This window comes from Mercenaria mercenaria, chromosome 1 (genome assembly GCF_021730395.1).
Source record: "Mercenaria mercenaria strain notata chromosome 1, MADL_Memer_1, whole genome shotgun sequence".
In the NCBI taxonomy this organism is placed as follows: domain Eukaryota; kingdom Metazoa; phylum Mollusca; class Bivalvia; order Venerida; family Veneridae; genus Mercenaria; species Mercenaria mercenaria.
This window is the reverse complement of record NC_069361.1, coordinates 81,631,752-81,659,058: the sequence shown is the minus strand read 5'-3', so window position 1 is coordinate 81,659,058 and position 27,307 is coordinate 81,631,752. Positions and strand designations below refer to the sequence as shown.

The 27,307-nt window shown below is 35.3% G+C and overlaps 1 protein-coding gene across 1 annotated transcript in view; it reads right to left on the bottom strand.

Annotated features, from left to right (window-relative positions):
* Window positions 1-652: 652 nt before the first annotated feature.
* The window catches only part of LOC128559823 (transcription initiation factor IIA subunit 1-like), a 33,788-nt gene continuing 7,133 nt past the window's right edge, over window positions 653-27,307 (bottom strand). Inside the window, exons 2-9 of the mRNA XM_053552471.1 lie at window positions 25,500-25,601; window positions 23,683-23,800; window positions 21,930-22,000; window positions 21,165-21,273; window positions 18,434-18,546; window positions 17,007-17,366; window positions 11,205-11,294; window positions 653-8,709 (exon numbers count right to left, since the gene is read on the bottom strand). Coding sequence (XP_053408446.1) covers window positions 8,602-8,709; window positions 11,205-11,294; window positions 17,007-17,366; window positions 18,434-18,546; window positions 21,165-21,273; window positions 21,930-22,000; window positions 23,683-23,800; window positions 25,500-25,601 — 1,071 coding nt within the window. The 3' untranslated portion in view covers window positions 653-8,601. The remainder of the gene's footprint in view (window positions 8,710-11,204; window positions 11,295-17,006; window positions 17,367-18,433; window positions 18,547-21,164; window positions 21,274-21,929; window positions 22,001-23,682; window positions 23,801-25,499; window positions 25,602-27,307) is intronic.

The window sequence follows — 27,307 nt, the reverse complement described above, 5'->3', positions numbered from 1 at the left end:
GCCATTTTTCAACAGTATTTTAGTTATGTAACGGCGGGCAGTTAACCTAACCAGTGTTCCTGGATTCTGTACCAGTACAAACCTGTTCTCCCAAGTAACTCCCAATTTCCCACATGAATCAGAGGTAGAGGACTAATGATTTCAGACACAATGTCGTTTATCAAATAGTCACGGAGAACAATGCCCCGCCTGAGGATCGAACTTCCGACCCCGCGATCTGTAGACCAATGCTCTACCTACTGAGCTAAGCGGGCAGGCATATATATATACACATTCTCTGCTGAACTTGGTGGAAATAAACATTTTTTAAAAATTTCACCGAAACTGTTGGGGAGTAGCTTTAAATTTTCTCAATAAATTTACGCAGAATCTCACAAAGTGTACATTTTTTAAAGTTTCAATGATGTAGTCATTATAAACTATGTGGTGAAATGATAATACTTAAGTGTTATATTTTCAGGAGGGTTGATCCAAAAGTTATGTCACTGCCGCCATAAAAATGTGTATAATGAAAAGAAAACAGCAAAAAAACCTACTCAAGTACCATAATCTATTTGCAATACTTTTTGTTTACTAACAGAGTTCCCACCAAAAGTAACCAACAATAGGAATTTGTAAAATAGAAAAAATACAAAAAAAACAAACATCTCCAAACATTTCACATGATTTATTCATGTAATTAACAATACAAAGATTCTTTGAAAACACTGACCATCACAAATACCGAAGATGTTTTTCTTGATTTTAGTGATAAACATACAGATGATTTTATCATGTACACTTTACCATTCTTTCTACAATCATTTTACAGACATGTTAACAACATACTGCCATATTCTTAGATAAACTTCAAAACTAAAACAACAAATTACCCTAAAAACTGATATTGTCTGTTTAAATTGTCTGTCCAAATTAAAGCAGCATACCTTTAAATGGATGACATGGAAAACATGATTACATATAAACAAAATACCCAAGAGATTTTGTGTTAAAAGTGTTGTAACAAGTTTGTTGGCAAATTCATTTACTTGAAAAAATCATGAATTTTCTCTGAAGACTGATTTTAGAACAAGCTTAATAAAGATAGCATAACACAAGCATTACAGACAAAAAATCCTTCTGCAAGTATCATAGACAAAATCACTTTTGGCAAAGAACATCAGATTCCTTAATTGTGCAGTAAAGTCACGTCAGATAATAAGTTGTGTTAAAGGCTCATAATGCCTTTGATTAAAATGTGGCTTCCACATTTTTTGCTATTAACATAATTTATATTCTTTTCTTGTTAAATCCAATGTTTGATAATTTTTTTCTCATATATTTGTCATAGGTTTGACTATGTTTAACATAATACAAAGTACTATAAAAGGCACTGTTTTGATTATCTCTTTTTGTGACCCTGACTTCATAATTTCATGTGTAATATTAAAAGTAGACATTTTTCTAACTATTCAATCATGTGTATTCTCTATTTCAACAACAGCATTATCTGTTTTTAACATAGAATTAAGAGCCTTATGGAACGTTAGTGTGTTGCCTAAGTCTGACTCCATTCTATCTGTAGATTGAATCACACGCACTGATGTTTATACAAATGGTAATCATATGTGAATCCGAAAACAAAATATTTTTTGTTATGTAAACTTTGAGTTTCCGATATAGGCAGCAATGATCTGACTACATCCTGAGAGCTTCAAGAAGTTACAAGATTTAGATCACTTTTACAATTTCAAACAAATGGGATGATTAGTAGTAGCTCTTAAATATCAATTCAAATAAAGGGAACAGCACCTCTTAAATTACAATTTGTTTAAATATTGGTAACTTAAATACATTTCTGAAATGATCATGAACAATATAAACCATTCCTACATCCATAAATTCTGGTGTTAAAACATGCTTTTATCTGTAAAACATACCTAAATCATTTCTACTTCTATCAGAATTTATTTATTTATTTGGGATTTACGGCACACCAACACAGTATAGGTTATTTGGCGCCAAACAGGACTACAAATTCTGGTTCCACATCTCATTTACATCGAAATAAAAACATGAGGTATGGAATCAAAATTTGCATACCTGCTGGAATCACAGAGTTACTGCAAAACCAAGTGTTAAGACCCTATTAGTTGCCTCTTACGATCATGCAAGGGTAAGGCAGTGGTTCTAATTCTTTTCATACACAGATCGTCCCAGAACCACATGGGGCACATCTATCAGAAAGTTGCATGTTGCATGTTTCACCAACCAACAATTGTTTCAAGAATTACAATACTTGTTCAAATAAATCACAGGAACCATTTCTATTCCCTTCGAATTTCTTAAAAGCAATTTTAAGCCTTAAAATCTCTAAACACACTTAAACGAAATAATTTGAAGTTGAGCAAAAGGGGGAAAATGCATGCAAAAATTAAATTGTCACATATCTCAAACGTTTACAGAAAAACAAGCTTAAAATCACATTAAACACACACTGTTTTCGTTCATCATTACTGATACATGAAGCAGAAATAAACTGAAAACAGAAAATATTTCAAGCACCAGTGATAATGGGAAATAAAACAAAATGCAACAAATGAGCACAAACATGAAGATGTAACAAAAATAATAATGGCAAAGTTTGATATTATACTTGAAGTTGTGTTACTTCTCTTACACAAGGACATTATATACAAATGATAGTGTAAGTAAATACCTCTAAAACATTTGAACAATCCATCACAAATAAAGACATTAAACAAATTTTATTCTTCTAAAAGTTAAAGGTATAGAAATGAAATAAAATACCTTACAAATATAACCCATAATAATTACACCTTTTACAACCCTCTTAACCTTCAGCCTGCTAAATTCTTAAATGGACTGGTCCATCATTCAATTTTGCCAGTATCATTTATTATTCCAAGGGGTGTTCATTGAAAATTTACTGACTGAATAGCGAACAGTGCAGACCATGATCAGACTGAACGGATGTGCAGGCTGATCTTGGTCTGCACTGGTCGCAAAGGCAGAATCACTTGCCGCTAGCAGGCTAAAGGTGAAAAAATATATATATATACACACACACACAACTAGATAAATCTAGAAACAACTTGAATTATTTTGCATTTCTTCCTAGCCATTTACCACAAACATGTCTTCTTACATGAATAGCACTGGTTTTTTTTTTAGCTTGCAATGCAGTACACAAATAAATATTGCACTACTGGCACTGTGAATTTGCCTCCCTTTGATTGTAGTTGGAATAAAGTTTTCTTTCTTAGCACAATTACTAACATTTGAAAGAAAGATTTATAATACAAGCTTGGGTTTAAGCAAATACAAATAATATTTTCATAATGCAGTTTGTAAATTTTGGGGATGGGCAGGGGCAAAGATGATGCTGGTTGGGGGTAGACGGGGGCAGAAGACGATCGTGCTATATCATTTTAGTAAACATATAAACAGTTTACATCTGGCACTTATCCAGCTCTAACATTAAGAAAGACCAAAGGCAAACTCTCAACATATTATTTGCGGCACAGACAGGCACTTGTGTACAATCACAGCCATTCTGCAAGCCTGTCCACTAGCTTTTTCACAATAAAAGAATCCAACAGATGACCTATGACATAAACACCAGACATCCACATCTCAATGAACTGTGAATAGGTGTTTCATTTTTTTCTCAAAACATCCACCCATAAATGCATTCATAATTCAAAAAATAAGCAACTGTACGAAAGTACTAAATACTGTACAACAAGATTATTTTGAGACAGTTATATTTAGTAATATATTGAATCAAGAAACAATATAAAGTAAATAGCCCATCAAAACACATTCCCTATTTTAATGCATAAAAACAACAAAGATAATGAAAAATGTATACATTACTTCACATTTTTAGGAATACAAAGAGAAAAAAAATATCAATTTATACCAGACAACTTGGTACATCCTAGTTACCAAGTACAACTTGGTACATCCTAGTTACTAAGTACAACTTGGTACATCCTAGTTACCAAGTCAGGAATTTATAAAAAGAAATTTTCAATACAAACAAGAGCTGTCACTAATGGTGACAAATGCCCCCCGCAGCACCTTGACCTTTGATCTGGTGACCCTGACCTTTGACCTGGTGACCCCAAAGTCAATAGGGGTCGTGTACTCAATAAGTACTATCAGCATGTGAAGTTGGGTGCAGTGGTTCGCAAGTAAAGTGCCTTCATGCAAAAAGTTAACGTTGTGACGAACGAACGAACGGACGGACAGTTGAAAACTAATATGCCTCCCCTCGGGGGCATAAAAATGGCATATACATAAACTTTCAACTACAATAAATATACTCAAATTCTTCCCTTTTAATAATGGTATATTACAATCATATATTTCAAAACAAGTCTCAAATACCTTACTTCATACAAGAAATGGAATGCAATCATATCAAGTTCTTGCATGTAATTTCATATAAACTACTCCACAATTATTCACATGCATCAAACATATTGACTCTGTAACTTTCCAGACAATTCACAAAGCAAACAATGATTAATATGCACCACTGATAAATCAGATTTTTCTTTAGAACATCAATGTCATAGAAAATTTACTGCCAAATAAAGTTGTAACATTAAAGCTACATTTGAGATTGTAAAATCTGAAATTGGGGATGAATTTCGCTCATAATTTCTTGAAATTTACTCCTTGTTAAAATTCCAATTTTAACTACTTATATGGGAAAAGTTTTAGGTTCACTTGCAACTAAACTGTAAATACAGTTTGTGAAATTTTGGGAAAATATCTAATATAAAAGAAAGAAAAAAAATGTCATTTTCAAATACTGCTTATTATAGAATTTTACCATAAATTGTTCTGTGACTGCTTTTATAAAGCTAGTAGGGAACTTCTCCAGTATTAATGTATTACACAATAAATTTTAATAATTTACTATTCAAAAAATTATGTTCCATTTTTTTTTTAGGGGGGCGGGTTGCGTTACATAATTTATATTGATATATACAAAGAATAAACTGCAATGTGCTTCAAATAAAAGTCTTCTTTATTTCAACTTTTCCATGCACTTGCATTTATTAGTAGTTGTAAAAACAAAATGAAAACATGTTTTATCAGATTCCATGGCTTTCATTCATCATATAATCTGTAAAATCTCTGTAATTCTGGCACTATATAAAGATGCAAAAATTTAGCTATTTCTAATTTTAGTTCTTTGAAAATTAACATTCACTTCCATCTTTTTTTTACTCTTACCTTTTTTAAAAGAAAAAACTCTTGCTTAATTAAGACACATCTGTTGAAGCAAATCAAATCTTATTAAATGAAGATAATCATGAACAGTTTCATTGTAACTTTTTAAAAATTTAGAAGAAAGACCCTTGTGATATCTGCCTGCATTCATTCTGTCCATAAAGTATGAAGTACAATGACAAACTGCCTCCACTTTGTAATAATACATAAGCATGTACATGTGTATTACATTAAAGCACTTTCACAGCTTGATACTCAATTTTTATACTTGCAATGTGCTGAAAGTAATGCCCATAGATTTACAGGAGTCCTCATACATCACACCAACAATGTATGAACACTAAAACAACAAAAATGTAAGACTGACCTGTTTTATTGATCATGTGTTTTCACATTGGCCCTGTAACAGATGCAAGATCAGTCGTACAAGCTCACAGCTGCAGGCAAGCACTAAAGCTCCATTACAATGTCATAATTAAAGCACATGTTCACTGACAAATCTGTTACATGATAAATATTATACTCTAAAAACAATACCTGTAACTGAAACACTGTTTGCCTGAACAAAATTTCCAAGCATAATTATTCTTGCAGACTTTAATGTTAAATTACACATCACCAAAAACCACTATGTTGACCAAGTCAATGAAAGCTTGTTAGTTCTCATTATTACATCCTTGCCAAATAACGCACATTCTAAAGCATGGGCTGGAATGATTGTATTCAGCTTCTTTTGTAATCATGTAATAAACCCTATCAAATAAAGTTCTGATAAAAATGACAAACAAGAGGGCCAAAATGGCCCTATATCGCTCACCTGTTATCATTGCACTATAGGACAAGAAGGTCAAACAAGAGGACCATGATGGTCCTGAATCGTTCACCTCTTCCCACATGACCCAGTTTTGAGTATGACGGCGTTTTTTCTATAATTTGACATAGTGACCTAGTTTTTGAGCTCATGTGACCCAGTTTTGAACTTGACCTAGATATTATCAAGATAAAAATTCTGACCAATTTTCATGAAGATCCATTGAAAAATATGGTCTCTAGAGAGGTCATGAGGTTTTTCTATTATTTGACCTACTGACCTAGTTTTTGACGGCACGTGACCCACTTTCGAACTTGACCTAGATATCATCAAGATGAACACTCAGACCAACTTCCATACAGATCCCATGAAAAATATGGCCTCTAGAGAGGTCACAAGGTTTTTCTATTATTTGACCTACTGACCTAGTTTTTGATGGCACGTGACCCACTTTCGAACTTGACCTAGATATCATCAAGATGAACATTCTGACCAATTTTCATGAAGATCACATGAAATATATGGCCTCTAGAGAGGTCACAAGGTTTTTCTATTTTTAGACCTACTGACCTAATTTTTGAAGGCACGTCACCCAGTTTACAACTTGACCTAGATATCATCAAGATGAACATTCAGACCAATTTTCATACAGATCCCATGAAAAATATGGCCTTTAGAGAGGTCACAAGGTTTTTCTATTATTTGACCTACTGACCTAGTTTTTGATGGCACGTGGCCCACTTTCGAACTTGACCTAGATATCATCAAGATGAACATTCAGACCAACTTTCATACAGATCCCATGAAAAATATGGCCTCTAGAGAGGTCACAAGGTTTTTTTATTTTTAGACCTACTGACCTAGTTTTTGAAGGCACGTGACCCACTTTCGAACTTGGCCTAGATATCATCAAGATGAACACTCAGACCAATTTTCATACAGATCCCATGAAAAATATGACCTTTAGAGAGGTCACAAGGTTTTTCTATTATTTGACCTACTGACCTAGTTTTTGACGGCACGTGGCCCACTTTCGAACTTGACCTAGATATCATCAAGATGAACATTCTGACCAACTTTCATACAGATCCCATGAAAAATATGGCCTCTAGAGAGGTCACAAGGTTTTTCTATTTTTAGACCTACTGACCTAGTTTTTGAGGGCACGTGGCCCAGTTTCGAACTTGACCTAGATATCATCAAGGTGAACATTTTGACCAATCTTCATGAAGATCTTGTGAAATATATGGCCTCTAGAGAGGTCACAAGGTTTTTCTATTTTTAGACCTACTGACCTAGTTTTTAAAGGCACGTGACCCAGTTTCGAACTTGACCTAGATATCATCAAGATGAACATTCTGACCAACTTTCATAAAGATCCCATGAAAAATGTAACCTCCAGAGTGGTCACAAGCAAAAGTTTACGGACGGACACACGGACGGACGGACGACGGACACCGCGCGATCACAAAAGCTCACCTTGTCACTTTGTGACAGGTGAGCTAAAAACAGCTATGTAAAGGGTTTATCTTATTGCCATTGTTGTAAAATGAGCTGGGCAAATACAGTGACTGCATGGATAAAATTGTCAAAAATGTTGCAAGACTATTCAACAATTTCCAGACACTTAACTTTATCAAACTTATACATTAAATCATCACACAACTGTGTAGACAGGTGAGCCGTGCCATGAGAAAACCAACATAGCGGGTTTGCGACCAGCATGGATCCAGACCAGCCTGCGCATCCGCACAGTCTGGTCAGGATCCATGCTGTTCGCTAACAGTTTCTCCAATTTCAATAGGCTTTAAAAGCAAACAGCATGGATCCTGATCAGACTGCGCGGATGCACAGGCTGGTCTTTATCCATGCTGGTCGCAAAGCCACAATGTTGGTTTTCACATGGCGCAGCTCAGGTATTTTTATCAAATTAGTTGGTATGATTTTCTCAACATGTCATATTTAATAATTTCCTAGTGTTTTAGATGGATAGACTCTGCTCCATAATACTAACATGCCTGTTTTACAGGAAGTCTATATTCTGAATAATTATGCAAACACCTGAATCTTATTCCATATATTACACTTATAACAAGATACAATGGTTTCTTTGCAATAATTTAACAGTATCCCTTAGGGCATAGCTTTGAATTTTGATTCCTGTATGTAACTTTTTTTCATACTGAATTCAGTAGCATTCTTTCACAAATGAACAATGTATGAAAACAAGTCACAGTACTTAAAGAACACTTAGCCTAATGGAATATTAATAATATCTATGCCAAGTAATACATCAGAAATATGTCCTATTGTCAACATTCTACATATCTTTTGTATTGTTTGGTATAAAATCACATTCAATGAGTATCAAATGATTAAATCATGATCCATGCTTTGAACAGTAAATTCTCTAGACTGGAACTGCCAGCCAGACTAAGAACAAGTCAACCATAAGTAAAAATATGGTCACAGTCTGTTACATTTTTGACTGCTTCACAGATCACAGTTCCAATATCACTCTGCAGAGAATAAATATCAGACTACCATTCTGCATCACCAATACCTCTCTGGAACACATGGTCTTTACCTTCTAGGTTCATAATACCATCTTTGAGATTGAATTTCCATTTACTTTTGTTCCTGCTTATCTGTAAAATACATGATTTACAACAAACTTATTTCATAAATTCATTCATGGTGAAAAAGAGTTAAAATTTATTGCAACAATATTCTAAACATTAAACATTATTCAACCTTCAGAAAAAACATCACTCAGTCCGAAGGACTATTCATCTATCAAGTAATTTCAACAAGCACAACTTTAGTCTGTTAGAAACCAATTTATTGCAGTTTTCAATTTGTTTTCCTTCTTGAATGGAAACAATCCATTCACTTTCTACTTAATAAATCTTCCAGCTTTTCATCATCCCTGAACAAAAGGTACACTGCTTTCAAATTTTTGTTTAGCATGATCATATAAAAGTGTGAGGAGAGAGCATCATGTGTCTTCAAAGTTACAGAATATTTCTTCCCTGTATTGAAATGCTTGTGAAATTACAGGCACTAAATTTTCTAAATAATGCATATAAAAGGTGCAGTGTTACTTATCATTTAAATAAACATGTACCATTTAAAGACATTTATCCAGTTTATTCAAACTGTACCACTTTTAATTATAAAATCAATGTTTTTCTTAAGATACTAGTGGAAATACTGATTTAGCAAGGGCAATGAAGTGCACAATTTTCAGGCCTTAAAGACAAAACTACTTGCAAAACATATTTTTGTTATAACTTCATGTTACTGTATTCATCTGCAGGTGATGTCTGCATTTTAGAGAAATGCAAATAAGTGGTAAACATGGACATTCACTGCTAATGCACACAAATTTTTAAGCTCAAAACATTTTAGACTGTGGACTATGTAATAGGATTTATATCAACAGCCATCTTTTCTAAGTCATTTGAACTTTAAAAACAGCCAATGTACAGTAATAATAAAATATTCTGGGCAGACAACTTTGTGAGAATACTCGTCTTTGACACTTCATTGAAATTTCTGCAGGTCAGTAAAAAAATATTTTAACACTGCAACTTATGTAATTGTTTTTGAAATTTGAAATGAAATGACATGAATGAATGAATGTACAATTGAAGTTAAACTGATAGAGCAAGCATGTTTTAAAATACCCAGTTTTGTCAGCCAATATACAATTCAAACCAAAATGAAAGGACAATACCCAACTGATCCTAGAACCTTATTTGTTGCTATATGCTTATACCTACCACTTCAGTTATGTATTTATACCTCATTGATGGCAAACAAGTATTTCTCTCAATTACCTGATATGGGTTTAAAGAACCACCTGTTTTGTTCCCTGCGTCATTACAGTTGAAAACTTGTGTCTTGCTGTATATTTGGTAAAGTGCCAAAGATTTTTGATGACATAAAAGGGTTACTATGTATGGATGATAGATGGCAATTAATAATTCATGTTTTTTGCTGCTTTTTTTTATTCTTATCCATGATGTAGTGGTCAGTGCGGTTGTTAGAGCTAACCATTTTTAATAAACTTGATGAAGGTCTCAATTTTGACTTCAGAAGTCAAGGTTTTGCAAGTATGTAGAGCGTCCATCAAACAATTTATACTAGTGGAAGGTAATTCTACTTAAAGCAATTTATCATATTGCTTTATCTTTAATCATTTAGTATTAACAGAACAATGTTCAAAAAGTTACTTCACTGAAACAAACATCTAATCTCTATTCTACTGTAACAATGGGTATAAAAATATAATATTATAACAAGAGATCTCACTGTAATGGGAAATTTCCAAAATAAATGTATGCTATCAGTGCTTCCCAGACACAGTAACAAGGCAATCTATCACCATCAGATATAACGAGAGCATTTTATCATGTGGCCATCAAAGGTCTGGCTCAGAAATTTACTTGTATAGCTTGTCAATTAGCTGCCAAACTGCTTTCTGTATTATTTCAAAAATATGTAAACCAATCGTGTCCTTCCACTTTTTACTAGTGTTTTCCTTATTTAACTGGCAACTTCCCTGAATGACAAAACCATGAGTCAAAATCTTGAGATACTTAGTAGGTAGACACATTTTTCCCATTTTTGCTTTTCGTTTGTTTTTTGGTTTAACCGTTAACGCTGTATTTCAACAGCATTTCAGTTATATAACAGAGGGCAGTTAACCTATTAACCAGTATTCCTGTTCTCCACAAGAAACTGCCAACTTCCCTACATGAATCATAGGTGGAGGACAAATGATTTCAGACACAATGCCTTCAATCAAATTATCATGGAGAACACACGTCCCACCCAGGGATCAAACTCACAGCCCCGGGATCCATAGATCTGTGCTCTCCCTATTGAGCTAACCTGGTGGGCCTATTATTGGTAATGGTAACCTTGATCTTGACCCAACGACCCAATATGCAATCTGAACCTTGGTCTTACTATTAGCTACCTGTAGATTATGTTCCATTAAAAGATTTCAATCCAAACTAAAGTAACTGATCCAACATGGTGAATTTTATGCCACCCAAACCTATCTGCTAGCCCATTAATACCAATCTAATTACCAGGTTTTTAAATTTGGAAGAAATGGTAAAAACTAGTGTACCTTTTCAAACTGACAAACAACAACATTATCTGTATCAAACAGTTCTGTTGGGTCCTCTTCACTCACATCATCCTCACTGTTCAGAGGCTCCTGCAAATTATCAAATTGTTTTTAGACAACATAAAAGAAAAACATAGAAATAGTACATGATTAACTACAGGAATTAAAGATGCACAACTTCACATGCTGAATAATATTTCTATAATGTTTCATAGTCCTAGGTTAAATACTTTTTGAGACAAAAGAGACATAAATTTTTCGGTCCTTTTCATGCATGTTTTTGACAAGGTCAAGGGCCATAACTCTGCTATGCCTGTGTGAAATAAAATTTAAAACACCACATGCACAACTTCACATGCTGAATGTCAACCCTGTGAGGTTTGTTGACTCGGGGGTCAAATAAGTTTTGAGACAAGCATGACACAGATTAAGACGGACAGACAAGGGCAACTCTTTAAGTGCCCAGCCACCCAAAAGTATTTGGGAAAACAACAAGAGCTGTCACTAATGGTGACAAATGCCCCCCCCCCCCCCACACCCAGCACCTTGACCTTGACCTTTGACATGGCGACCCCAAAGTCAATAGGGATCGTGTACTCAATAAGTACTATTAGCATGTGAAGTTTGAAGGTCCTGGGTGCAGTGGTTCGCGAGTAAAGTGCCTTCATGCAAAAAGTAAACATTGGCCCCTATGACCTTGACCTTTGACCTGTTGACCCCAAAGACAGTAGGGGTCGTGTACTCAATGAGTACTATCAGCATGTGAAGTTTGAAGGTCCTGAGTGCAGTGGTTTGCGAATAAAGTGCCTTCATGCAAAAAGTTAACGTTGGTCCCTGTGACCTTGACCTTTGACCTGGTAACCCCAAAGTCAGTAGGGGTTGTGTACTCAGTGAGTTACTCAGTGAGTACTATCAGCATGTGAAGTTTGAAGGTCCTGGGTGCAGTGTTGGCGAGTAAAGTGCTTTCATGCAAAAAGTTAACATTGGCCCCTGTGACCTTGACCTTTGACCTGGTGACCCCAAAGTCAGTAGGGGTTGTGTACTCAATGAGTACTATCAGCATGTGAAGTTTGAAGGTCCTGGGTGCAGTGGTTCGGGGGTAAAATGCCTGCATGCAAAAAGTTAACGTTGGCCCCTATGACCTTCACCTTTGACCTGGTGACCCCAATGTCAGTAGGGGTCGTGTACTCGATGAGTACTATCAGCACGTGATGTTTGAAGGTCCTGGGTGCAGTGGTTCGCGGGTAAAGTGCCTTCATGCAAAAAGTTAACGTTGGCCCCTGTGACCTTGACCTTTGACCTGGTGACCCCAAAGTCAATAGGGGTCGTGTACTCAATGAGTACTATCAGCATGTGAAGTTTGAAGGTCCTGGGTGCAGTGGTTTGCCAGTAAAGTGCCTTCATGCAAAAAGTTAACGTTGTGACGAACAAACGGACAGTTGAAAACTAATATGCCTTCCTTCGGGGCATAAAAATCATAAAAACGTCATCATTTATATACAACCATTCTTGCATAAAAACTACTTTTTTCACTGGATCCGCCCATGTATTAACGGGAGAAAAATCGTGTGCAATCAAGGCTATTCACGTGCTGTTAATACCCAATTTTTATTTTCAAAATGCTTTCCCAGGGACATATATGTAATTCTGCTCAGATTGACATCTGGTATCTACGTCTTTTTTCTTTCATAAAAACCTCTTCTTGAAGCATTAAAGATGCAATCTAAACCATAGAATGTTTAACTGCATCAGTAACTTACGCCAAATGCGCTGCCCCCAACATTGTTCGTATTCGTTTCTTCCCTTGTTTACTCCTCTTTTAGAACTCTGCGTCAATTCAGATTTTGTAGACAACCGTGAATTTTAAAGAATCGGGTGTTTACCTGTGCGATACTTTGTTTTTAGGTATCATATTTATGATTCTGGTAAGTATCAGTCAGTATGTTTTTATCTAATTTCTCGAAGAATTTATATAAACAGCTTGGAAACTTGACACTACGTTCGTACTCATCCGTACTCCAAACTGTGTGTCCGTACTCAATATAACTCGAATGTAAAGTTATTATTCTTGAAATTGTGATAGACCCCACCAAATTGTGAACTGATATGAATATTGGTAATTCTATGTTGGTAATATTGAGAGATAAAAAATCGCTTAAAAACCTTCAGGATGTGCTTTTGATAGCGTTGTTTATTTCCGGGCCCTGGATACAAATATTTAAAACATGTTTACCGTTTCCAAGAACAACTGGAATGGTAAATAAACAAGAGGGCCAAGATGGCCCTAGGTCGCTCACCTAAGAAACACTCCATAACAGTGTAAAACATGTTTGACCTAGTGATTTCATGGAAACAAATATTCTGACCAATTTTCATTAAGATTGGACCAAAAAATTGGTCTCTTGCGATAAAACAAGCATTTTCTTATATATGACCTAGTTTTTGACCCTAGATGACCCATGTTCAAACTCGACCTAGATTTTATCAAGGCAATCATTCTGACCAAAATTCATGAAGATCAACTGAAAAATACAGCCTCTATCACATACAGAAGTTTTTTCTTTGATTTGACCAAGTGACCTAGTTTTTGACCTCAGATGACCCATATTCAAATTCGACCTAGATTTCATTTAGGCAATCAACCTGACCAAATTTCATAAATATCAACTGAAAAAAACAGTCTCTATCTCATACACAAGATTTTTCTTTAATTTGACCTAGTGACCTAGTTTTTGACCTCAGATAACCCATATTCAAAACCGACCTAGTTTTCATCAAGGCAATCACTCTGACCAAATTTCATGAAGATCAATTGAAAAATACATCCTCTATTGCATACACAATGTTTTTCTTCGATTTGACCTAGTGACCTAGTTTTTGATCCCAGATGACCCATTTTCGAAATCAGCCTAGATTTTATCAAGGTATCATTCTGGCTAAATTTCATGAAGATCAGTTGAAAAATACAGCCTCTATTGCATACACAAGGTATTTCTTTGATTTGACCTAGTGACCTAGTTTTTGACCCGAGATGACCCATTTTCGAACTTGGTCTAAATTTCATCAAGGCAATCATTCTGACCAAAATTCATGAAGATCAATTGAAAAATACAGCCTCTATCGCATACACAAGGTTTTTACGTGATATGACCTAGTGACCTAGTTTTTGAACCCAGATGACCCATTTTCGAACTCGGCCTAGATTTTATCAAAATAATCATTCTGACCAAAATTCATGAAGATCAATTGAAAAATACCACCTCTATCGCATACACAAGGTTTTTCTTTGATTTGACCTAGTGACCTAGTTTTTGACCCGAGATGACCCATTTTCGAACTCGGCCTAGATTTCATCAAGGCAATCATTCTGACCAAAATTCATGAAGATCAATTGAAAAATACAGCCTCTATCGCATACACAAGGTTTTTCTTTAATTTGACCTAGTGACCTAGTTTTTGATCCGAGATGACCTATTTTCGAACTTGGCCTAGATTTCATCAAGGTTATCATTCTGACCAATATTCATGAAGAAAAATTGAAAAATACAGCCTCTATCGCATACACAAGGTTTTTCTTTGATTTGACCTAGTGACCTAGTTTTTGACCCGAGATGACCCATTTTCGAACTCGGCCTAGATTTCATCAAGGTTATCATTCTGACCAATATTCATGAAGATTAATTGAAAAATACCACCTCTATCGCATACACAAGGTTTTTCTTTGATTTGACCTAGTGACCTAGTTTTTGACCCGAGATGACCCATTTTCGAACTCAGCTTAGATTTCATCAAGGTTGTCATTCTGACCAATATTCATGAAGATTAAATGAAAAATACAGCCTCTATCGCATACACAAGGTTTTTCTTTGATTTGACCTAGTGACCTAGTTTTTGACCCGAGATGACCCATTTTCGAACTCGGCCTAGATTTCATCAAGGTTATCATTCTGACCAATATTCATGAAGAAAAATTGAAAAATACAGCCTCTATCGCATACACAAGGTTTTTCTTTGATTTGACCTAGTGACCTAGTTTTTGACCCGAGATGACCCATTTTCGAACTCGGCCTAGATTTCATCAAGGTTATCATTCTGACCAATATTCATGAAGATTAATTGAAAAATACCACCTCTATCGCATACACAAGGTTTTTCTTTGATTTGACCTAGTGACCTAGTTTTTGACCCGAGATGACCCATTTTCGAACTCAGCTTAGATTTCATCAAGGTTGTCATTCTGACCAATATTCATGAAGATTAAATGAAAAATACAGCCTCTATCGCATACACAAGGTTTTTCTTTGATTTGACCTAGTGACCTAGTTTTTGACCCGAGATGACCCATTTTCGAACTCGGCCTAGATTTCATCAAGGTTATCATTCTGACCAATATTCATGAAGAAAAATTGAAAAATACAGCCTCTATCGCATACACAAGGTTTTTCTTTGATTTGACCTAGTGACCTAGTTTTTGACCCGAGATGACCCATTTTCGAACTCGGCCTAGATTTCATCAAGGTTATCATTCTGACCAATATTCATGAAGATTAATTGAAAAATACCACCTCTATCGCATACACAAGGTTTTTCTTTGATTTGACCTAGTGACCTAGTTTTTGACCAGAGATGACCCATTTTCGAACTCAGCTTAGATTTCATCAAGGTTATCATTCTGACCAATATTCATGAAGATTAAATGAAAAATACAGCCTCTATCGCATACACAAGGTTTTTCTTTGATTTGACCTAGTGACCTAGTTTTTGACCCGAGATGACCCATTTTCGAACTCGGCCTAGATTTCATCAAGGTTATCATTCTGACCAATATTCATGAAGATTAATTGAAAAATACAGCCTCTATCGCATACACAAGCTAAATGTTGACAGACGACGGACGACAGACGACAGACGACAGACGACGGACGACGGACGCCGGACATTGAGCGATCAGAAAAACTCACCTGAGCATTGCTCAGGTGAGCTAAAAATGTACCAGAATTGTCAAGTCATCACATATGAAACAATACATAAATCATCGTGAAATGTATTTTTATGCAAGAATAGCGACAATACACGTTTGTTTTGTGTATTAACGTTAATACACAAAAAAACGTGTATTATCCCTACATTGACAATGCGCAAACAGAAAGACTTTTTTTAAAATATAATACAGAATTTTAAAATTTAATTTTTTATCTATGTTAACTTAACCATTTTCTAATTCAAATATCTCCACTATTTTTTTAACGAAGGGAATTAATTTAAAGCCACAAACTCTTTCATGAACCAGTTTTTCGTCATTTACAGAAACTCAGTACAAGGACATTACATGAAAACAGGAAAACTCTTTATGCAAATTTGAAAACATATATCTTTAAAATTGTAAAATTATACAAGGTTTACTGAAGTACGATTTCAATTCCATGAAATCACACAGGTCAAAGCATACTGTATATCCATTTAAAAATAAAACAACTTCAATATCACAACTGATTTTCAAATATTTTCAAGGCCAATTAAAAAAATGTCGACATTAACAAAATATGACCTTATGAAGCAAAATATACGAGATTTATAAATCAGAAAACTGTCAAGACATATTTCAATTTTTAAAACTGATGTAATGCAATATAAAAATAAATTACAGAAGAGATTACAAGTTTAAGAACTGAAAAGAATGGAATTAAATACACAATATAATGATACCATACAGCCGTAAGAAATAATTTTATGAAATTCTTTATCCTTTGATATCAGCATATCGAGCAACTACATCCAATTTGCACCACAACCAATTCTTACCTCTTCTTCCCCTTCTTCCTCTCCATCTTCTTTGTCTTCATCATCATCATTACCATCATCATCATCGTAATCATCATCTTCTGATGAACTAGTGTCATGGTTCCCGTCTAACTGTGGTACCCGTCTCTTTGTACTTCTTTTGATATCTTGTGCTAACTTTTTTGATAATGCTTTGGAAGCTTCAAACTCGATCTCCACCTCCTGTCTGCAGCACCCACAAGCACCTGAGCAGCCAGGCTCACTGTCACGCGATGAACAAGGTTGCTCTGTGTTATGTGTATCTGTACAACTGTGCTCTGTGTTTGGAGTATCTATGACAGTTTCATCATGTGCACCGTCGTACTGTGGAAGAGTCTGACCCTACAGAAAATCAAATCTGTACAGTAATGTAAGGGAAGCTACTCTACAACTGTTGTCAACACTGGTAAATATCAGCTGCCTCCCAAACTAATAGAAAAGATGTCTGTGACAGTCATGTTAACTATAAATCATGTTAGCTATAAATCTTGTCTTGTATTTACAGTATTCCTAGAATTCCAGAAACAAGACTGATGCAGTTTTGGCCAAAACCAAGAAATTAAACTGCATGTTACAGCAGCGATCTTACGCATTTTTGACCACACTTAACATTATAAGTCTAATTTCAACATAGAATTTTGAAAATGTACATGTATCAGTAACACCATCCTTTCTTAAGAACAATAAAAACTCTTTCAAAGGATATATTGCCAAGAAAAAATCACCAAATAGTGGATTAAACACAAAAGCTATCTTAATATAACTACCTTCAAACTTATTGCCAGAGTGTTGTTTTATTTAATTTTGTGACAAAGTTTCATGTTAAAATGTCTTCATGCAATATTTCACAATTCACACGTCGTGGTGATACTGAATATTTGGCCTTGAACATTACCATATGATATATTGCCTTATTTTCAACAACCTCTAAATTCAATTTAGGAGTCTGACTTTATTTGCACTTGTCTTCTCTTTATGATAAATATTTGTGCAAGAAGTTAGCCTGGGAAGCTGTTGATAATATTCATGCTTTGCCAGCAGCAACCATACCCAATATTAAAGATCCCACTTAATTTGTGCTAATTACTGTTAAATGGCATTCATAGAGTTTCTGATATTGTCAATTTGGAGGTAGTTTTTTTTTCAGAAATTGTCAGACTGGATTCCAAGGCTAGTAGTTAGATAAATTTCATACATAAACTTAAGGTTATTAACCAGACAATTCACACAAAAACCACCTATATGGTCTGAACTACAGATCTAATAGCTCATGTGACACACTGTTTTGTCTAGGTATTTGAAAATTCATCTAATCATAACAAAAGCTATGTACAACACAAACTGGATACAATGGACACAACACAAACCGAAAGGGGGACAATTAAAGCGCCCAATTTGATTTATAATACCTGCACTTGCTGTATCTGTCCAGGCTGGGCCTGAATTATTGTTTGTTGTGGCATGCTCACCATCTGACCCTGGGCTCCAGGGGTTAAAGCTTGTAATATGTATTGTCCATTGGCTGAAATCAAAAATACTTGAATTATTTGACCTTATGTCACACTGACAGGAAATATCACACATTTGAGATTCAAGTTTTAATGGTGGACCAAGACTTAAAAAGCACCTCTGAATATTATTTCAGGTATAAACAAGCATCAGTGCAGTTCTCCAAGTCAGACTGATGTTATCTTTTTAATGTATTTTTCAAATACAGACATTATAGCTGCAGTAAACAACAAAATGTAAGCTAAATGCTACTCATTAACAATCTGAGCTGTGCCATAAGAAAACCAACATGGTGGGTTTGCAACCAGCATGGATCCAGACCAGCCTGTGCATCCGCGCAGTCTGGTCAGGATCCATGTTGTTCGCTTTTAAAGCCTATTGGAATTGGAGAAACTGTCAGCGAACAGCATGGATCCTGACCAGACTGCACGGATGCGCAGGCTGGTCTGGATCCATGCTGGTCGCAAACCCACTATGTTGGTTTTCTCATGGCACGGCTCAATTCTGTTAAATCAGGGATCACTTTTGGCCGCGATTTCGCGATATTCTTGCATTATTTTGGTGAAAATCGCATAAATTTTGCTCAAATGCGCTTAAAAATCGCATCCGCGTGGCCGTAGATCTTTTGCCGAAATTGCAACTTTTCGCTGAAATGCGGTCTTGCTGTTACTTAATTTTCGTATGACGTTCATTTAGGCGCTTGAATTTCGCTTTTATCTCCATAGAGCGTCCGATGATTATGACTACCAGACAAAAATAATCTGTTTTCGCGATGTTTCAAATACCATTGAAACAGAAATTTAAGCATTTGGAAGGACAAACAGTTTGCCTCTGTTCGCGTGGATGAATAGCGATGAGAATAACAAGATGGTGGAGAAACCTCCGGTGAAGTCCCTTCATAAAAAACGCTGAACGCCCGCATTTCCAAACGAAATGGTTGAGGGTAGGGTCATTAATCAAGTTTGACTTTAAAATTGTTTTGACCTAATGGAAGTGTATCAAGTCCAGAAAGATTAAAACATAACTGAACTTCAACTTTGACAAAGCAGCTTTGAAGTAAAAGCATTAGGGGAAAAATGCATGTGGACCCAAGACTTGGTTATAACTTTCTTCAACCTATTCAGCAATGGTCCTTCAGCAATTCTTGGCACTGAATTTTAGAGTTGTAAAAGACATCTCTGAAAGAATATGTTTTGTTTATTTACAAGATAATTGTTCTTACAAATAAACAGATGTTTGTTTTTCAGTGTAATAAAAGCTGTCTGCCGATGTAAAATCCCATTATAAAAAGAAACAATCCCATTCATTTTGTCAAAAATCTCATTGATTCAAGGCAAATGGGAATTAATCTCATAATAGTATCTGCCAAAAGTGATCCCTGTTAAATGATTCTGTTCTCATTCACTGTTCTAATGGATAGAATTAACTACAATGCAACACTGCTCACTCGAGCATCAATGACTTGAGTACCTGTGCTTCTATGTATTCTCGGGCTATTTTGCTTGTATTTTCTACGTTCTGATCATGTGAAATCATGGATAAAGTTAATTCAAGAATTTTACTCTTCCCCATCCCACCTTGAGTGACAGGTGTTTTATTTAAAACATTTCAAACTCCACTTAAATGAAAGACAAATGCCTACATGTTCAAACTTTGTACAAAAGTAAGACCAAATGTACAGTTTTGCATTATATAAACAACTAAATTATGGTATCCATCAAACTTGATGCGACTCACTCTTAGAAAGGGTAATGTCACATGTGCCCCTAGAATTAACATTCAAGTAGATGACAATTTTTCATCTCTTCCTCAATAATTGTCACGGTGTCAGTTGAGAGTTGGTGCCAAATTACTTAGAATTCCATGATACTGATACAGCAATAATGAAACAGACACAGAGCATACATGTACATGTACCTGTGGTCCCGAAACCAGCAAAATCTAAAAAATACCACCTCTCAATATTGACAGCAGGTATTTTACAATGGGCACTCTATTTTTCAAAGCAGCCCAGTGACATCATTCAGGGGAAATGAAAAAAACCTAAAATCAGAATACAAACCTAGTTCTATACAACCTGAAGCAAAAGTGCTAGAGCCGACATGCATGTTTGTTGAAGTGTAAGTTGAGCACCTGGATTAACACTGACTAGAGCTGACCTACCTGTTTGTTGAAATGCGAGTTGAGCACCTGGATTAACATTTACAACTGACCTACCTGTTTGTTGAAATGCGAGTTGAGCACTTGGATTAACATTGACTAGAGCTGACCTACCTGTTTGTTGAAATGTGAGTTGAGCACATGGATTAACATTGACTAGAGCTGACCTACCAGTTTGTTAAAATGCGAGTTGAGCACCTGGATTAACATTGACTAGCGCTGACCTACCCGTTTGTTGAAATGCAAGTTGAGCACCTGGATTAACACTGACTACAGCTGACCTACCTGTTTGTTGAAATGCAAGTTGAGCACCTGGATTAACATTGACTACAGCTGACCTACCTGTTTGCTGAACTGCGAGTTGAGCACCTGGATTAACATTGACTAGAGCTGAACTACCTGTTTGTTGAAGTGTGAGTTAAGCACCTGGATAAATATTGACTAGAGCTTGTAGTTGGGGTGGAAACATACCTGTTTGTTGAAGTGTGAGTTGAGCACCTGGATTAACATTGACTAGAGCTTGTAGTTGGGGTGGAAACATACCACCCTGGGCAGAAAATGCCATACTGGCTGCATTACTCTGAAATACATAAATCAATACATGTTACACTACAGGTCCTCCAGTTTATGGCATACTGTGAAGGCATTACCATTCCTGTGGGGAATAGTTTTCTTGGGACCGAACAAATAGGTAAAATACCTAATCATTTTACAATCTGAATTTGAAATTCTCCAATTTCATATCCTTATGAAATAACTACTTTAACTTTGGCCCAAACCACGAAATTTTGTGCCCACAAAATAAAAATGATTTTACAGTATTTTGGATATGCCAATAACATTTTGTGAAACCCTGTTTGATTCGAGATTGCTATATGGCATGGGTTTAATGCCACTTTTTGACAGTATTTCACTTAGGTGATACCGTGTTCATCTGACAATTTTATGCCAAAGTAGGTAGTTTGGCAGGCTGGAAAATAATTGAACTTGTTAGCTGTTATCAAGAAATATTACTATTAAATACAAATAAATACTTCAAATCGGTTTGCTTTACAACAAAGTGTCATACCATGCTTTTCATTCACCTGTGCAATCTAAACCACTTAAAAACTATATTAGCTGAGGATTTACATTTCTGACCAAAACTTGTTTAGGTCTCAGACTGCAACAGACAACAGAACAAAACAAAGCAATTTCAAAGAACATGAATAAAACTGTTTTGCATCAGGTACTCACAATCTGTCCATCTGTATTTATTTGTACTGGTATAGGAATCTGTTGTTGCACACTGCTTCCTGTAGGAACCACTGAAAACACAATGAAGGAATCCATTTTATAAATGATGAACTATTCAAAATTGTAACCTCAATTTTCATATAAATTCATTACATGAAAAGGCTTAGTTACACATGCTAATAATCTGAATTAAATTTAATCAACAGTTATCTGAACTGATCGTATCTGTAGGTTTGATGATAGGAAAGCACTGTGTAAAGTTTCAATTCTATACATAGATACACCTTGACTGTTAGATGCATTAAGAAACCAGGCCTTTTTTTATGCTGATTTTAGGGCTGAAATTCGGCCCCATTCCCCAATCTAAAAAGTATACTTTTTTCCCCACCTTGGCCAAAAATTCCCCATGCAAAAAAAAAATGAAATTAGTTTTGATTTTCAGTCCTGATTTTAACAAGTTTTCAGCAAATATATTCCTCCAAACAATGATTTCGCGAGGTAAATTTCCCCTCCAAAAGGGACCTGGTACCCTTCCCCAAATTTACAAAAAAAGGGCTGGAAACTAACAAAAACTTGTAAGTCAAAAAAGGACCATAATTTGAACAACATTCAATTTAAGAAATGAAATGATTTTTTTTGGTGTTCATGCGAAATGAACGACAGAATAGGATCAGCAAATCCATGAATCGCACTAGCATTGCATTTAACAGTAAAATCAGCTTCCCAGGCATTCTGTTCACCAGACGGAACAACTGCGACGTCATCTAAGGAACGTTCTCCCTGACTATAAGCGGATGTCGTCAAAACAGCGGCCCGTTATCACTAAGCAGCGTTGACATAACTTACGAAATGAACGTCAAATTTTTCAATGGAAAAGAATAGGGCAAATGTAAATATTACAAGTTAACTAACTTCGTTATTTAAGCAGGTCTGATGACTAGAAAGCCTTGAAGTTGTGTATAGTTTCAATCCAATAGTATCACTATTCTTTAAATAGTAAAGCTAAAACTTTAAACACCAATTTCCTAAGTACAAAACTGGAAGTTACCATGATCCAAAATCTTTACAAGTTTATAAACAATAAAAATCAGGTTATGATATACCAAGAAAGACAACTTTTCTTAGAAAAAAGGGCCATAATTCTGACAAATTTAAATGCAAGAGTGACAGTTCTTGGCCTACTTTACGATGATTTAAAATGTACGAAGCTTCAAAGCTACAGTTGATACAGTTTCCATGGAAAAAGAACAAAGAGACAATAAATCAAACAAACTAGAAACAGTTTTCTTGGAAGAAATTATAAGACAATGCACCTCCAAACATTCACTGCCAGACAGATCAATGAAATAAACAACATTTTATCTCCCAAGTGAAACTGAAAGATAACTTTATACTCCTCTTCCAACCTTTGCTAAAATTTCATCGAAAACTTAATCTAACACACAGCTTTTTTCACATGCTAGTACCTCTTAGGCCTACCATTGCATTTCAATAGAATTATGTTATAAACCACAAAATACATTTAACAAAATTCATGGCAAAGTATTCTAGTTTAAAAAGCAACAGCTGATCTTGATAATATCAATTAAAATTACCAACATTTGGGCAGGAGTCCTGATGCTAAAGAACAAGGGGAGCTTCTAGAATTGCAGTCTGTATCTTGAACTATTCCTCCACTAACAAGTCTTGTTGAGTAGTCACAGATACAGGTTCTTGTGACAACTATAAATAAGCTTAAAAGCAAAAATCTTACCAGTCGGTTGAGAAGACTGCTGTTGCTGTAACAATGGATATGGAATGTTGCTGTGAACCACTGGCTCAGGCTCTGCTGGGTCCAGTGCTCGAGATGCTGTTAGTTTACCCTCCCATAACTGAAAAGGGAAAAACAAACATTTCAAAATCATCTTGAGTAATTTTAAAGATTACAAATTACTTCCACTATTAAGAGGCCTGCTCTCCATATTCAGGTCAAATTTTTTCTAAATCTAAAGAATGCTTTCATTACCAGTACATATACTCGACATCACTAATCTCGCGTCATCACTAATTTCGCGGTATTCGAGTTGCGCCACCTACGTGGTGTTTACATGTCAAGTTTGTGACCTATTTTACGCATGCTAGCGAAAAACGTTCTTACCTGCAGTTATCTTGCTTAAAATCTGTCAATATTTATTAAAATCGTATTTTTCATACATCTATTGCAAAAAAACAATCCATTAATTAAGCAAATATTTGCAATGTTTACAAGTTTGTCTACCAGCCGATCAGTATTTGGCCTCATTAACTATGCAAATTAAGTCCCGCCTATAGGTTAGAGGACACCAAATTTTACCTTACATCCCCCAGCTACACAAAAATTAATGAAATATCAATATTAGGCGAAACATCAAAACGTCTAAACTCGGCAGATTTTAAGGGGGAGGAGGGGATGGGGGGCCCCGCGACCGTCTCTTCAAAATACACCCATGATACTGAGCAGTGAATTTGAACATGTTAAATAAGTATCAGATAGAAAATATTCAGTAATAGTACTATTCTTAGGCAAAGATACATTATGACCACGCCCACGACCTTGTGGTTTACTTGCAAAATATGGTGTGTCCACTACCCAGAGGAGAATATCTTCAATAGTGCCAATGTAAACAGATAATATAAAACATTTAAATTAGCATTTAATGACTTTTGAGTGTTCCCGTTAGTTTGACTTAGATAGCTTTTCAATGTTTGAATAATATTTAGTGTTGCTTAACCTATGATAGTTTGATTGCCACAAGTATTGACCTATACTGCAAAATTAGTGATGCGACGTCACATGATTACAATGGCTGACTATTGTTGTTCGAAGTACACATAGATTTTTCTTGACTGGTATCTGACTCATTTTCACACAGTTATTGATGCATATGACATGAAATATTGTGGTAAAGACAAGAAATACTCTGTTGTGTTGTTTCTTGTTTAATGTCGTTATGTCGAATGTCAAGTGCCGCGACAATACAGATGGACAGTATACAATAATTCTAAATTGTAAATAAAAATTAAGTTTTTGAGTGTGATCTAAGTAGCTATACTTATATACATACTTGTGTCAAAAGCTCTCTAAAGTGGTAAGTCATGCAACAGAAATAGAAGGATATTCAGGTTTTTATTTTTTTTAAGTACATAAAATATTGTCTTTCTTAATAGTTGTGGGTAACAACGTTTAACTATTTGAATGTCAATGACTTTACACTACTTACAGCCTTCTTGAACTAATATTTAGCCTGTTAATCCTAGTTCCACAAGGACATAAATTCACCATCATACAGAGCACTTACAGACGAACCTTATGACATTTAAATCTCAATTTTGCCAAAAAATGAACTTTGTCAGTCTGGAATTAAGGCAAAGAAATGTTATTTGAATCAAGATGTTTTCTCTGTGTATACGGTATCCAAAAGTCACGTGGGTTGGCCACCCTGAATACAAAAAAATGTACACATAAACCAGAATTTGGGCTGGACGTAAATAGACACATCTTATTTTGACGCAAGTCCTCTAACACTGTGACTGTGAATCAAAACTACTTGCCTGTTTGAGTTCTTGTAAGACTTGTTCATCAACGCCTTCATCCAGAAATGCCTCTCTCACATTGGAAATGACATCTTCAACAACTGAGAAATATAACTTCCTCTGAAATATACATGAATTTGTCCACGAAAATGCCCAATTTTTGCATTCCAGGTCATATGAACAATTTGTCTAATTTCAACAATATTACATACATATGCACTCTATTAAAAGCAGGACAGTGTGTGCCCAACTATTTGATACTTTATAGTAAAACAAGCATATATGAAGAAATTGAAGCTATCCCCCGAGAAATGTGGTTAATACCTCCAGTGTGGATGATGATACTGGATAACGGTTTGTGTCAGATCATTTCCATAATAACAGAGATAGAACAAAAGTGCATTGAAACTTTAACCTGAAATTTTGAATAAAAGGGGTCATAATTTATGGTAACATTGGTGCAAGAGTTATGAACTTTTGTGTGATATAATGTGATGATGCGGAACACTGCTTTAAGTTTTAATCAAATCCATTCAGTAATATCAAAGACAAAAAGCATCAAAACTGTGGACGCAGCGTTGGATAGCTCTCCATAAATTTCTTAAAATCCAGCCAAAAATAATAAACACTGGTGAAGAAACAAGGTCTTCAGAATGGATGTATGGTGAAACAGATTAATATTTTGCTATTTGGCCATAGCTTATTTGGTTGAAAAATGACAGAGCATGAAAAGAAGGTTGACGTGAAATGCAGCATTGCCAACTTAAATTAATACATAGTAAGTTGGTGCCAGATTTGTTTTTGGGTCCTGGACTGTCTGTTCATTTTTTTTATCATAATTTATATAGCACCATTTTTGACCAAACAAATGAGCCTACTTCCTCTGCTTCTAATTGGCCCTGCCACCATTCAATTCTGGAAACTGACATTTCATTAGCAACAACCACCAATTTTTTGTTAGTTATGATTATATACCCGGTACAAGATGCAAAATATAGTTTTCGAACTCTTATATGTGTATGAAAGACAAATCAATTGTGTTTTTGAACATAAAATTTACTGATAAAGTTTTATTGGGTGTTAAAGTCATGTCCTAGATTTTGACACAAAACTAATTTTTCAGGGGTTTTTTTAAGCAGAAGTGACCACAGCTAATTGCATTTTTTCTCCTATATGTCTTTGATTTATTTTAATATGACTTATCTATTACAAAGAAAGATTTCCCTATTTTTTTTAGAAAGATTATGCAGCCATTCAGTAAAACAAGAGAGCCCTGAAGGCCCTGTATCGTTCATCTGCCCTAATTCTAACCCCTGATAAGTTAGAATCTAAGTTGGCCTTGATTTCATAGAGACAAACATTTTGACAAAGTTTTATGAAGATCAAGCAGAAAATGTGACCCAGATTCGAACTTGACCTAAAGATCAATAAGATTAACATTCTGACCAAGTTTCATAGAGATACTGTCATAAATGAGATATTGTCATAAATGTGGCCTCTAGAATGCTCCTTTGGTTTGACCTGGTGACCTACTTTTTGACCCCAGATAACCCAATATCGAACTTGTCCAAGATTTTATTGAAGGTAACATTCTGACAAAGTTTCAATAAGAAAGGCCAAAATTGTGATATCAAAAGTATCAACAGTTAAATTGCTGACGACGGACACAGGGCGATCACAAAAGCTCAACTTGAGCACTTTGTGCTCAGGTGAGCTAAAAATAAAATGAAATTTTAGCCCCATTCAAATGGTACTTTCACTTTGAAAACTGTGTATAATTTCTGATCTCCATACTTTCCCCATCTTAACAATCATACAGTATTTAA